Source organism: Lissotriton vulgaris, chromosome 2_1 (genome assembly GCF_964263255.1).
Source record: "Lissotriton vulgaris chromosome 2_1, aLisVul1.2, whole genome shotgun sequence".
Lineage (NCBI taxonomy): Eukaryota > Metazoa > Chordata > Amphibia > Caudata > Salamandridae > Lissotriton > Lissotriton vulgaris.
In genome coordinates, this window is record NC_141687.1 from 978,235,653 (window position 1) to 978,251,311 (window position 15,659).

A 15,659-nucleotide genomic window follows, 5' to 3' on the forward strand; every position below is an offset into this window, starting at 1 on the left:
AGACTGTCTATGAAATGTGGAACAAGAAGACAGACTACATGTGAGGCAGGGTTCGATTTCACATACTGTGATAAACCATAGCGTTTTGACTAAAGGTATATATTTTTCTTATCATAGAAAACGTCTTGTGTGCAGTAAAACACATCCACCCAGCTCTGAACAGGCCATGCTCTTTTGGCTATTAAGCATGTGTTTTGTATGTGTGATAATCCAATACTTTGCTTTCTATCTGTTTAAGCTCATCATTGCAGACAGCCAGAGACTCCTTCCCATGCTAATGTGGGTGCCTTGGACCTGCCTTCCCTTGGATACACTTTGATCTACACCTGCCAGCTGGGATTCTATCTGACTGGGGGCTCTGAACACCGGACTTGCAGATCAGATGGAAGCTGGACCGGGAAACCCCCTATCTGTCTTGGTAAGCGTCTGAAATGAATTGTGTGCGGGTGAGATCTAGTCCGTTTCAACTGATGGTCTCTAATTAGTCATTCAGGTAACATGAGTGCTTTTTTTATCTTGAAGCTTAATTATTCCCAGAGAGAGCTTTGGGGCAGGCCCCCTCATCAACCGGCTTATTTGGAACAACCTCTTTCATACATTGTATTTCAACATTTTTAATCACATGCTTTTCAATACATAAATGCACCAGCATTAAGACCATCATCACAAACAATACCACCAACTACCAATATAACACACTATTAATACCACCAATGCCACACTACCAAAGACACAACTACCAATAACACCACCAACAGTAACATGAATATTACAATTACCATCTATTCCATCATCAACACCGGGACAACCAACACATCGAAACTACACCAATACCACCATCAATACCACTACTACCAACACCCCCAAACTACCCTCACCAGTACCAATATCACATAGACCCCCACAACCACCTACTACAGTGCTAATATCACCACTACCAATGCCACTAAACCAACATCAAAGATAGCACCATGGACATCACCAATAGTAACATATTACTAATACCCCATACACTGCCACCACCAAGGCCACCAAAATCACCACCATCAATACCATCAACAGTACCACCAACGGTAAAATCATAACCACTAATACCACCAACTCCACCACAACCAATACCATCATCACCAGGGCTACTAATGCTGCCAACACCAATACTGACACTAATATCAACCACAACCACTTCCAATGCCTCCATCAGCAATAACACCATGAGCAGCACCACGCCACCAATACAAATTGCACCTGTTCTGATTCCTTCACAGATACAATACTACCAACACCTCTACCACTTCCAAACATTAGTCAAGTCAGTATGCAAGGCTTTATTGAGCTATATCATTGAAGAATCCAATGTCATGTAACAGAGGAAAGATATTAGGAGTAGCGAATACCTATTATGATAAAAATATACTATTGGTTTATATTATGTTAGGTGGCACGGCCTTAGCCTATTTGTTTTCAGGGCTTTCTGGAACATGAAAGTTTGTGTTGGAGTATCCCTTGTCTGTGGCTCACTGTTTTAGTCTGCCTTGTGTCTTTCCCTCAGTGGATTTGTCTCCCTGTCATAGTGTGCATGCACCTCTGTAGCTACGAGCCTGTTTCCATCTCATAAAGATCATGTCTCCATGTCCTGGTGTACGTCACTAGGGTTCGTTGTTTATGTCTCTATGATATATTGAGCATGTTTACATCTTCTTTATCCCTGGGTTTACAATTTCATCTGCCTCATTCAGAGCTCATATCTTGCACTAGTGTTCATGTGCATGTTTCACTCTCCCAAAATCTTTGTTCTTGTCTCCCTGTCCGAGTGACACTGTCTTTGTGTCCCAGTACGTGGATCCTCGTGTCCCTCTGTCTAGGTCTCATTGACCCAGTGTTTGTGACTCCCTATTAAATTATTCATGTTTTCCTGTCTATGTATGCATGTATGTATATGGTATTTTTTTAGTATGACCGTAGCCAAAGGCAGTGGAGCACTGTATCCCCTCATGTTTATGTCTACATATGTCCCTATTTTCTTGTGCCTTTTTCTGTGTCCCTCCATTTTTGTCCCTCCCCTCTTCTCTCTATCTTGACCCAGGTCCTTGTTTGCCCAAGCAAGTATCCCACCAGCTATATGTTATCCTGTGTGTTTATGTTTCCCTGGCATCTGTGTCCCCCGACATCTATTTGTCTGCATAAACCCTTATGTCCATGCCCCTTCTAGGGCCTGGTCCTACACAGTATTGTCTACAAGGTCTGCTTATAATGTATCGGCTTTACGCTTTTTCCTTGTTTCACCATGTCTGTGACTAATTAGATCCATATCTCCATGTATCTGTGTCTCCCCATCTTGTGTCAATCTGTATTCATACGCACGCATCGGTCTGTTCATATTTCAGTGTTTGGATCCTATTTTGTCTTTGTCTTGTGCCTCAGCATGTTTATGCCTCCAAATGTTCTTCACTTTTCATCTGCCATTGTCATAATGTCTCTCCATGTACTTGTCTTCTTGTGTCCTTGTTATGAGCTGGGTTAGCAAGAAAAACATGAACATCACACATTATATTTTTACAAGCAACACTAGAGATCTTTATAGAGCACTGGCAACACTTAATACTCTATTTTTATATGCACCAGAAAAATCCCTATGTTAGAAATCCAAATAGCTAGATGTATTGAACATTTTTCACTGCAGTCATTGCTGTCAAGTATCTGTGTTGAACCAGATAATCTCTGATCAGAACTCTTCATATTAAGGATAAGACCCATCCAGGAAAGAAAGATACATTGTCCTGTAATTAGAGTGGGTGGGCTGAGTCCAAAGTGCATTCCTTTCAAAACCTCTTTTTTCCTCACAGGACACAGAGAAAATTTCTTTACATGTTGCTTTTAACAGTCAGCATCAAACCTCTGTTAGAAGATGAATGTGGCATGCTTAGCAGTGCTAGGGTGCTAACCACCTGATGTTATCTATCTTTTCAGCTGATTTGAGGCCTAGTGGCAGGCCAGGAAGCACAGCAAAGGAGCCACCCATCACTAAGGTGTTAGGTAAGACAGTCCATACCTACCATCAACCACCAACTTCAACTGGCCCTCTTCCCGCATCCTCACATTCCAAAACTGTCATGGCATTCAGTGTTTGATTCACAAGTTGTAATACACCATCCTTCCAATTATACACAAAGTTGGACTGCACAGCTGAACATGGATTGTGCATAGGTTCTCTACATTAATTAATTGTAAAATTCACAGTGCAAGATGAAAAACCTCAACCTTCACAAAGAGCAAAACTGCAAACCGGAAACAGAATATTTTGGAGAAAATACAAGAAAGAAATCATGCATATAATCAAAAAACAGTAGAATTAAGTCATTCCGATGGGTATAGTTGTGTAACAATTGGGTGTCTGATCAGAGTGCTGCCTTTCCTCAGCCTGTTGTTTGCTGCGTCTGGGGAGATTAAAAAAAAGTTCCATTCTCATCCAGTAATGCTGCAGATGCATCCAGTGATGGATGCTGCAGGTGAACTCACAGTTTCTCTTATCCTTTTTCTTCCAACCATGCTCAGTTTTGTATATTAAATATGCCCTACTTCCACTGCATCTGGCCAGGACATAAACTGGTAATGAGTTTCCTCAATACAACAACTCAAAAGGAGTCCCAACTGCTGTTGTGCCATGAGGTGCTACCCTGTATGCAACTAACCTTTCTCTTAACACATACCTCCAACTCCTCCCATTACTTCTGACTACTTATGTACATTTCTTAATTGTTCTATTGAACCATTCTATAACCTCATTTGTCTCAGGGTGGTATACTTTGCTTTTTTATGTTTGATGCCTCTCTCTTCTAAAAATGTCCCATTTCCCTCGACCTCAGATATACTCCTTTATCCTTTATTAACAAGGCTGGACTGGCTGTAGTGGGCATCAGGCATTTCGCCAGGAGGCTGGAATGGTTTAGCGCTGGTTTTGTTACTGGGGGCACCGCTTTTGTAGGAATGCAGCAGTTTTGAAGGCACCTGCTGTGGAGTTCCTTTTAAATCCAGTAGTTTGTAGGCAACAATAAAAGTGTCAAGATAACTCTGGTCATTAATGTACCTGCTGAACTGATATTGGAGATTTGTCTTGTGGCAATTTTGACTCTGCGCAGAGGATTAATATGCCTGCTGCAAAGAACATGTACTATGCAAATCACAGAACAGTATTTTATGTGCATAGCTTAGTGAGTTACTGCCTTTGTCACAGAGACCTTTTTCTTACTGTGCAGTTCATAAGTTACAATCATAATCTAGAACAGTGAGCTATGAATTGTCATAAAAGAATTGCATGAAAACTCATGATACAGGTTAGAAAGTTATGTTTTTTCAGAGTCCTTCATTATCCTAATATTGCTAAAATGGGTTTTTTGAGTGGAAATAAATTCTTATTAGTAAAGCCAACACTAACCACTGTGTTACTTTCTGAATAATTGGTTTGTGCTTCTCCAGAATAAGCACTCTTAAAAAATGCCTACCAGTATCAATAACATGATTCCTGCACCTTGTAGTCCCCTGTGTCCTATGTAACATTTTCTATACACTGATTTACACACAGATGATTCATCGTCTGGTGCTCCGAAACCCTACACTGGTATGAGAGGCACTATAAAACAAATGAAATACATGTGAGAGAGGGGCAGTGGAGAAATGAGGGCCACCTTTGGAGGGTGATAGTGAGGGAATCATTGAAGAGCCCCAACAAATATTGTTGAATCCAGGTGCACTTTAAGGTCATCATTAACTATGCTTTAAAAGCTAATACAATTGATTGTATAATGAAACATTTGTTGTAGAATGTGCCATTTTTGCACAAATTGTCTTTCGGAGAGATCCTCTCCAAAGCCTCCTTTTAGTGGTCACACCCACTTGCTGCACCCACTATGTGCCGCATGGGGTTGCTCTTCAATATTTGCCAGGGCTGTTCTGCGTTGCCAGTATGGCCCTGGTTATGAAAGAGTTGGGAATGTACTCTTTGTCAGATACCTCATTGGAGAAGTTACCATTTATTTAGTGATCTGTCCAAGATTTTATGCCACCTTGAGACTACATCAATTATGACCAGGATTTATGATTACATACTCTCACAACTCAATAGGGCCATGGTATCAAAACAGCCTCATCCATAGGACTACTAGGCAAATGTCTGAACATAATTGGTAATGTTCTTACTTTGGAAGATTTATCACAGCAAGAACACTATCTAACTAATTTATCAAATTCTAAATCAAGTCAGGCCACCTGAGGTCCATTCTGACGTGTTCCTTGGTCTTGACTATATTGATGTGGTGTTTCTGAGCCAGTGGTACAAAAGGGGGGGTGGTGATGGACGGAGCATCTGAACCAATCAAACACTCACACCCAGTCAACAGATCTGGGTTTAATCCATCAACGTTCTTTAGCCCACTCTGCCACCCCATGCCAAGCCATGCCTTCCCTGGACCGGAAACAAGCTTCCGAGGACCGGTTTCTGGCATTACAGCCGTCTTCAGCCCGGCTTACTTGAATCCAGTGGCAAAGTGAGCAAGGGACTCACGTCTGGGCGTACCCTGAGTCCCTTGCTCATTTGGCCACTGGATTCAAGATAGCCTGGCTGATGAGGATTATGAATCCGAAACTGGTCCCAGGATGCTTGTTTCCGGTCGAGGGAAGACATGGCTTGGCAGTTCGGGCTGGACTGGGTCAGACTGATTTGCATATTGCCATGTCATGGAGTGTTTGATTTGCTCAAGCGCTCCGTCCATCATCCCCTTTTGTATCGCTTTGTTTCTGAGCCAGTTACATTAACCTTTTCCCAGTACTCAAAGGAGGTAGCAAGTAACCTTGTTCTTCTAAAATGTAAATGATCCCTGCTCTTCAGATGACCCATACTTAACTACCCAGAAAGTTTGCATGGTTTACTAACATGGTCCTTGTTTATTTTCGTCCTCCTTCTCTTAAAATATTATCAATTTCAATGTTTTCACACCACTCCCTTTTGGAAACTACACCCTGGGTAAGTTCCTAAATATTTGCTTGCTCCCATTGTTCTAACTTTTCCCATTTATTATACCATCTGCTTTAGTACTGGTGGCGCCCTGTGCAACAATGTTTGTTGGTGCCCCGCCCCCCCCCAATGGCCACCTTGCCACGGATTCCCTCACTACCACCAATTGACAATGCCCCAAAGTCTCCATAACCACTATCTCTTAATTCATTTAGTTTTATTGCGCCACTAACACTTTACATAACACATACATTGCACAGAGACAATCATACGTGTGTAAATCAGTGTATAGGAAATTTTACACAAGACAGAAGCCTACAGGTGTAGGAGTCACATCATCCATGCTAGTAAATATAGGTAAAGAGTCCTTGGTCTGGAAAAGCGCACATTCAGAATGAAAAATGTAACACCATTGTTAGGGATTTTCTTTAATAATAAGAATTGATTTCTACCCACATGAACACTTTTCGCAATATTAGGATAAGGAAAGACTGGGCAAAAACATATGTATCTGTAATATATTCCTAGCAGTTTGCAAGCAGCTCTTTGAGGACAGTTAACAGCTCACTGCTCTATATTAGGATTTTAACTTTTAAACTGCAGGTAAGAAAAGGATCTCTCTGACAGATCAATAACCTATTGATCTATTTATAGTGTATGCACTTTGTGATCTGAATGGGATACTTCTTTGCAGCAGGCATATTAACCCTCTACTCTATGATGAGTCAAAACATTCTCTACTAGAAGAAGCTCTTGTCTGTCTACTGGAAAAACATAAATCACAACAGTTATCGTGACATTTTTATTGATGCTTGAAAATTGCTGGAGCAAGGAACATTTTATCTGGTGCTTCTTAAACAATAAACATGGCTCCCCCACCCCAAGTGGGATCCCAGTGCGGTGGCACCAATCACACCGTCCTAGAACCGGCCCTGCCATCTGCGTATTGTTACTAATCAGTCTTGATCTGCATCTTTGTTATGAACTCGAGGGATGTATAGAGCATTAAAAATGAGCCTCTGAAATTTATGTATCCACATACATAACCTTGATGAAACTGAATCCTTGCCCTTCTTCATCAATATCTCTGTGAGAGGTTAATGATCAGCCAGCATAGTGAATAACGGACTATGTTTTCTTCTCCACATCTATATAGTCTTCCCTATATATGTGTGGCTCAAGAATGCACCTCTCCCCTTTGCGCATATATTTAAAGAATACCATGAGTGACATTTCCGTAGAGATGGTGCTCACTTGAAATTTCACTTCACCCCTTCAAATTAAGTTAAGCATTCTACACCAATCAAATGTTCCATTTTTCTTTGTAGTGGTACAAATGTTTTTTAAAACATATTTTATTTGTCAAAAAAACACTTAAAGAGCAGAGCTATGTGACCCAGAGACTTCCGTAGCATCAATATACATCATTGTGACTTTGACAGTTTTCTCATATACAGAGGAAAAATGAAAGGGCATTACAGGTGAATCCAAGCAAAGAGAAAAAAACATACAACACCCCCACCCCCATCGCACTGTCGACCATTCAAGAGCAACATATACAGTCAAAGCCACAATCCTATGCTCACCACATGACATGTCCAAGAAACTTCTATCCCACCACATGTGTATGAGAGACACCCCAGGGAAGAGGGAGGAAATTAAGCCTGGTCTGAGCACTGGGTAGAGGCAGGTTCTAGTTCTAAGCCACGATAGTCCGCCCAGCGCTTCCACATTTACGAGGACACCCTCTTGCCACAAAAATGGGAGCCTCTGAATGTTTGTTTTTTTACTTGCAAAGCGCAACATATATTAAGTAATATTCAGTCATGCCTAAGAAAAACATTACTATGACAGGTTCTGTGATTTTGGAATCACACAACGTCCTCAATTCCTCTTTGGTAACACCTCAGATACTTATTTGGATATTACATGCCTTACTAGTTCTCAGTTTTAATTCTGTTTCAATTAATTTTGTTCACAAAATATTTCGGCCTTCTCAGTACATTTTTGAGGAGATTGGGATATTCTATAAAGTTAATTTTGATATTTACAGTATGTGAATTCAACTACGCCTATAATTGTATAACTGAGATTGTGGGCCAGCATTTGAATCCATTCAGTTTTTACAGAACAATTTCCTCCACGGCCAAAACAAAATGTTTCTCCTTTTACAACAATTTTACCCGCAGGTAGATTACCTCTCTAGTCTATGCAGATTTTCAAACAACCTTTCTTGTTTATGTGTTTATATAACCTCCAAATTATCAGTGTAAGTGAACCATGATACAATTGTAAATCTGGAGCATTAAAACGCATTTCTATCTCTCTTCTTTCTACAGAAAATTGTCTGTAATACAATCTCATTGCATTCCTCACTTATTTTTCACACCACACATCCAGATTTTTGAGTTTTCCAGCACACAGTGAAATGACCTTTTTTTGCACAATTTACAAAATTGTTTCATAGCTGGGTACTCTCTGCTAATCACCCAGTAGCCTCCTTGATTGCATATATACTTTTCAAACTGCTCTACGTATCCGACCACACTTTCTGTTGCTTACAACTTGTACATTAACAAACATGTTAGCAGCTCCTTTTATCTCCTTGACATATGTTCCATTTCCTAACCACAATTAACACCTCAGCCAGTGGTGGGGCATATTTTAACCAAAGTCCTTTGTTATCTTGTCATGTCTGCAGTGTAAATGTAATTGATTTAATGATAATCATTTTCTTTGATCGCTATATTTGTTCTTGTTCAAGTACACTGATAGTTATTTTATTTTCTATTTCATTTAGGGGTAGATTACCTTAGTGTTTTTTTCTTTCCCTGTATGTGTGCTTTCTAGGTAAAATGGCCATTCTCCCTGCTGCCTCACAGGGAGCAGTTTATATTTTCTGTTCTCTTCCCACTCAATTCTTTCTGCTGATCTCCAAAGATGAACAAGCATGAAAGGCATGGCATACTTGTGATTTTAATTGTGGCATCTGAAATAATCTAGTCAAAACTTTTGTCTATTATCATATAGCTCTCCCAAAGATACCCAATCCTCATGAAGGCAAAAGTGCTAGTATGAAGTGCTTGCTTGAAGTGCTAAGCCCTATGCTTTTCAGCAGTCCCTGAAAACTGCGGTTTATTGTCATGCGAATGACTGTGTTTTATGTTCGTGCTACACAAGACTCCAATAAAATCTTGCAACCTTATTGTCAAACAATTCAATAAGGCAGTCGCTGCCACAGTCTCGCCCTGTGAAGTTGCTAGTGTTTGTGTGGGCAAAAAGGTACATCTCATGCTTTTCCCCATTGTACATAAGTGCTGTGCTGTACTGGCAAGACTAACATTAATGCCCACTTCCCTCAAAGTTTGCTTGGTTGGTTTGGAATGTTGATAGCAGAATCTTGTTATAATATGCTGACTGTGTTGATGATTGTGATATGTCACATATGGGGCTGAAATGCATTCAGTGCACAAGGTGCCTTCCATTTTAAAATCAAATATTTTATGGATGTAATTAAAAATTGAATAACCTGAATTTGTATTTAAAAAAACAGTGTATTGTTTGAATTAATAAAGAAACTCTACTTCTCCAAGTTAAGAGCTCAAGGGGAGATGTTTGTGGTATTTGTGAGTGTTGACTTCTGCTACTCACCACCCCAGTACATGAGGTAACGGGTGAGTAGGTATGAAGGCAATGGCACAAGTGCAGGCTGAATGGCATGGTGGATGGAAAGACTCATCAATCGTTGTTTTTAAATGAGTTTGACATGTAAATATTCAACCATGTATTCACCATTTGGTATCAACATTGGGAACCTCTGATGAATCTCAGTTATCTATCAATCAATCAAACAGGGGATTATAAAGCACGCTACTCACCTGCGAGGGACTCAAGGCGTTGGAGGGAGGGGGGAGAGGGGGGACGGCGGCTCTGGATCAGTCGAAGAATCAATCAGTCAAATTTTATCTGACAGTCCATTTTGCAAAAAAGCGATGACTAACACTGATGACATTATAGAGCATGCATTGCCAAGTATGTCACATAGAGCCCTGAGTTGGGAGTGCAGATCTGGAATTCCAATATCCACTTCGTGCAATAAAAGGAGCACAAATAAAACTCTGTGAACTTGCAGTTTCTTGCTTTCGGTTCCTTCCTGTTTAGTCATGGTAAATGATACTATCTTAGAAACTCCTTCCTGTTTGTTGACTTCACCACATTTCCATTTCTTGGACTTGCAGTTCCTGTGGACGTCTTTTCCAAAGGTTCCTTATGGAAGGGCTCCTATGAGTATCTTGAGAGGAAGCAGCCGGCCATGCTAACTGTAACCTACTTCGATGCGGCCACCAGCAAAGTCAATGCAACCATGATCGACCACAGTGGCGTGGAACTACAGCTCTCAGGTAGAGTGAAAAGGGCAAGATGACTAGAGGGTTTTAGTGCTGCCTACTGGGGCTTACGTGAGCCAGCGTTGCCATGTTTTTAATAATATTTAGTATTCAATAAGCGTTATCTTCTGCACTCTTCACTTTAACACAGCTTCTCCGTCACAGCCTTCAAGATAGAATACACATTTGCTGTTTTATGTTTCAGATGAGCAATAGTTGTTCGGTGATTACATCCCAGAGCATTACTCCTTCACGGAGTTTGGGCAAAGTGCAATAGGGTGCACACATATTCATTTATGTCAATTTTTTCCTTCCCTCCATTTATGCTTGCTTTCGTTCTTTGGTAGCCACCCTCGCTCTATTGTCTACAATGTTCATAGATGAACAGGCACACATATGCTTTACAAGTTTGTTATTATCAAATTAAGGGCATAGACAAAACACATCTTTGGTTTTCAGGGGTTTACAAGAAAGATGAAGTCCACCTGCTCCTCCAGCTATACCACATCCGAGGTCCAGTGGAAATGTTCATCAACAAGTTCAAGACAGATGACTGGTCACTTGATGGGCATGTAAGTAATTAACTATCTTATTTTGAGACATGTATTCAGGTGTGGACAGCTGCACTGCATGGAAGCTATTGAGCTTGTTTGCTGGTCAGAAATCATCCCTCTATGTAATGGCTCTATTTCTTTTGCTAAATGCCCACTATTATCACGCTTTTTCTGAAAACATTTGTAATTTTAATTTACATTCTCAATTTTCAACCCTTATCATAAAGAGGCAGCTAGGTCATGCCAGGTCAGCCCCTACACCGTCCTAATGTGTACTAACACTTGTTCAATACCTGAATTGCAAATGTTCAAATCTCCTGGGGTCAATTTAGACTTTCATTAGTCCTATGTTGATAAAATGAGTACAATTGCTTTGGGTAATAGTATCACCTTTGCTTTGAAATGGCAACATGTGCAGTAGCAAGTGTTAATTAAAACAGAACTGTTGACTGCAGCTCACACTACAATAATCAGTACAGCGCCAAACAATAAAAAAAATTATTTGCTGCAGACATGGGATACATTAGAAAAACATAGTTTCAAGATAGTAAATTCCACTGATACAAGCAAAATAGGTTTCTGCCCTACCTTTTGATTTCATGGTTGACCACTGAGATATTCTAATATCAAAGAAGTCTGCATTGTCGATAAGTAGGCATACACTATAGCCCCAAGGGTGTGCAAACTTGCAGTACATTTGTGAACTTTTTTTAAACACTTCTGGGAAAAATACTGAACAAAAGTGAATGTTGCTTAAAAGAATCTTAGCGCAAACTCAACTTTAACCTCACAAAAATGCGTTGCACTTTTCAAGAAATGTGGTTTTCCAAAGTTGAGACGTATAGTTTGTCAGCTTCACAGACCATGTGCAAAATTGATTCATGTGGCATTAGCACCTTTCATTTCATGGTGCGCTGCTTTCTGAGAAACTAGGGGTTAGATTTATCAAAATGTCAGGTAATGCAACGCAGCAAGACACCTTGCTGCCCTGAGCTGCGTGACAGGGAGAGAGCAGAAATGCATCATTTATACTAAGCTGTGACAGATTCCTGCTCTTTCCCCACGCTGGCACACCGAGTTCTGCCTAGTGCCAAAGCAGGGGCCCTTGCAAAGTAGTGCAAGGGTGCCTGTGTTGCAAGCAGGATTGTTTAGTGCAGGAAGGATCACCTTCCTGCACAAAAACAATCCTTAGAACGATTTTCGTCTTTTTACATGTGGGGCGGAATACAGCACACATAGAAAGAGGAAATAATGAGGAGAACCAAAGATATTTCTCATTATGCCTCTGTTAGGAAGGCATACCATTTTGAGGCTACCCTAGGGTTACTACACCTAGTAAATCTGGCTGTGTCAAAATCCATGGGTGGGTGCATGGGAACGCTCATGCTCTATCCATGGAACACCTTCCCAACGCAGAGTATGGCAAAGCAGCGATTTGCACTATCTGGCGTTACTCTAGATTTACAAAGTCGCGCAGAGCTATGCAAGGTGACTTTTCATGGCTAGGTAAAGCTCACTTAAGCCCTTGCGTTGTTTGCGTTCCCTTTAACGATACAAGGACAACGCAAGGGCTTACTAAGTCCGGCCCAAGTTATCTTTTTATTAAAGCTATTTAGTTATCCAGGGTTTCTGTGTGCCTCTTTTTAGTTCATCCAAACCACTAAATATGATACAGAATGAGAGGGAGTTCGGTCAGTTAGAGGACGTTTTTGGGTCCTCTATTCTTCTGTCAGTGGCCCCAGAGGTATTACTTATTTAAAAAGTGTAGTGCATGAGCTCTGTTTTCAGACTGTTTCTGTATGGGCTGAGCATAGAAGCTCAGATTCAATGAGTTCGTCATCTAGGAATTCTGGACTCCCAAAGAGCTGACCACTTTTGTTCTGTCTATCGACTTGATGGGGAGATGAGATCTGTTGCTTCATTGCAGATTTCTCTTGGGCTCTTAGAGGGCATGCAGCCCCAGCAGGTATCTTAAGATACTAGTATGTCTTGTGCATGGTACAAATACCTTTGAGTTTTATTTGTGATTCTTCTGGGAGTCGGATGAGTGGTTGCAATTCTGGCTTTTTATGGGTGTGCTGTGGCAGATTAAGCCACATATTAGCCGCTTGGTGCCCGGACCTCGGAAGTCTGTTAATGAGCATCTTTGGGTGCAAACAGTATTACAACAGGGTCATCACAAGGATTATCATTTACCCATTGGACAGCTTGGAGGAGGGTGAGGTCCCACCTTAGACGGCAAAGTAGCGGATTGATGTCTTGTCCACCATGCTGAACTGGGAAATGACGAAGCATTTAATATCAAGTGTAACTCCCAGGTTCCTAACCTTCAGTGCATGCAGTGGAGGGGGTACTCTGAGTTATGGTTCATTCAAACAACAATGAAGTAGGTTTTTGTCTCCTCTTATTCAAATCTCTGTCTTAGCTCTGATCCGGGAAAAGAAATGCTCTTTAACAAAATAAATATACATAGTTAAGGCAGATGGAGAGGTTGGCTGTTTTGCCAGCCTTTTTTCAAGCTGCAAATGGATTTGAGGATTGTCAGCTTGTGTTTGGGGATTTATCTTGTGCTGCTCCTGTAGCTGTGCCAGTGGCCTTGTGTAGATGTTAAAGCATAGAAATGAATGGAAGGTCACCCTTCAGCACTCACAAACGTGTTGACTGGATCTGGTCGAAAACAGATCAAATGACTGAAATCTTTTCATTGAGATGCTCAGCAGTATGTTTTGTTTCACAGTGTTGTGGATTACTGAAAAGCCAAGGATCATCAGAGATGGGTTCTTGATTTTGTCCAATTAAAACAGTGGCTTTTCTAGAGTGTCAGCTTGAGCTTGCGATTTCTGGCCATATATAGATTGGTGGTGTTGAAGGAAGAGGTTGACTTTATTGAATTCTTGTAACCTCCCTTTTGATTATCTTGCTGGTTTGGACAAAGTAGAGATTGGCCAGAAGTTGGCTAGGATTTATGGTCAGAGGGTTATATTTTAGCAGGGACATGATGGTGTCATGTTCCAAAGGGCCTAGTAAGACCCTGTGAACAGTTTACTAAGTCTGGTTGATGAGTTTCAGCCAATTGAAAATGCTGAAAAAGATCTTTTCGATTAACCCCCAATAAGAACTGACAAGCAGTCCGGCATGTGTTTTAACCAATCTTGACTTGCAAAATGCATTATATTTTTGCCTTCCAAAGCAACACATCTTCAAGCTTCAATGCCTACAAAACAGCCATAAGGAGCAGTGCAGAACAGAAACAAAAACTTCATGTAGAATTGCCTGGATGGTCCTGCGGAGGCTGGGGCACTTTGTGCTGTGTAGTGGGAGTGTTTCCTCTTCAGGGTCGGAGGCGCAGTTCATGGTAGGATGTAGGAACAACACAACATGAGGGTACTTATGGTGTAAGTTGTGGGGTGCAACCGCTGACTCTCAGAAGTAGATATTCCCACCTTTATCTGCTTCGTGCCCTACGGCGCACTCTCCTTTGTCTCGACCTGGATATTTTGGGAACTTTGTTTTTGAGGCTGGATGTATTGTCAGTCACCTGGTTGTAGACTAATTACGTTGAAGCCAGGCGTGTGCATGCATTTCTTTGTTTTGCCATTATCATTTTTCCTAATTTTTTGGCTCATGGGCTATTGGTGTTTTGGCGTAATAAGTGTGGAAAAGCATTTCCCTTTTGTTCGGCTGCTTTACTGAGTAAGAGAGCAGTTAGCACTAGGTTAGTGCAGGGAGGGCTTTTCTTTTCTTAAGTGAGAAAGCTGTCTGACTGTTGTAGCCAAAAGGGAGTTAGATTTGCATACCCAAGCATTTGCTGTTTGATGAGGTTTCTTTTTGTTTCCCCTTCTGGTTTTCATTGATCTTCGAAATTGGCAAAATCAGTTTTCTGAAGAAGGTAATTTGTTTTAAATTCGAATACAAAGACATTGAAAACCTGTTAGAAGGGATATTTATCGGAGTATTCTGTCACTCTTTAGGGATCATCATCAAGCCTGCACTGACTATCAATTATGGATTGTATGTATGCATTTCAAAGGTTTTTGAAGCACTAGAAGGTGCAAGTAGTTGACTGTCGAAATTTGACTATTCCCATGCCCCTGTTTTCCAGTTAAGGATTCATGAACAGTAACTTTAGAGACTGAAAACCGAAAGGCAGTAGAGTAGGTGGATCTGCAGCTTACCTGTGGAACTCCTACTCAAGGGCATATAATTACCTGGGGCCTCATTTATGAAAAGTGACGCATCACTGCGTGAAAACAGCGATGCGTCACTTTTCACTGCGCACTCCTTACGACATTCCTGATGCGTCATATTTAATGTATGATGCATCATGTCACAAGGAGTTACAGATACGTCAGTATTTCTGACGTATCTGTAAGCGCAAAAGTGACGCATTGCTGGAGTGTGTCACAAAAGTGACGCAACTCCAGCAATGCGTCCTTTCACATGGGGAAAGCCCCATGTGAAAGGGCTTGCGTCAGTCTTACGCCTGCTGTGAGGCAGGCGCAAGATTTTGACGCAACAGCGTCCTAAAAGTGACGCAGTGAAATCTCATAGATTTCACTGCGTCGCTATTACGAGGCTTTTTGCGGGGGAACGCCCCCTCTGCATACATTATACCTGACGCAGGTATAATGTGGCGCAGGGGTTTAAAAAGTGACGCATCTACCTAGATGCGTCACTTTTTAAATATGGCGCAACGAGGCGCATTTTTTACAC

At 41.2% G+C, this 15,659-nt stretch overlaps 1 protein-coding gene across 1 annotated transcript in view; it reads left to right on the top strand.

Annotated features, from left to right (window-relative positions):
* The window catches only part of CSMD2 (CUB and Sushi multiple domains 2), a 1,651,801-nt gene that overhangs the window by 1,610,884 nt on the left and 25,258 nt on the right, over window positions 1-15,659 (top strand). The window contains exons 64-67 of the mRNA XM_086956548.1: window positions 239-418; window positions 2,968-3,033; window positions 10,246-10,407; window positions 10,852-10,964. Of these exons, the coding sequence (XP_086812674.1) occupies window positions 239-418; window positions 2,968-3,033; window positions 10,246-10,407; window positions 10,852-10,964 (521 nt within the window). The remainder of the gene's footprint in view (window positions 1-238; window positions 419-2,967; window positions 3,034-10,245; window positions 10,408-10,851; window positions 10,965-15,659) is intronic.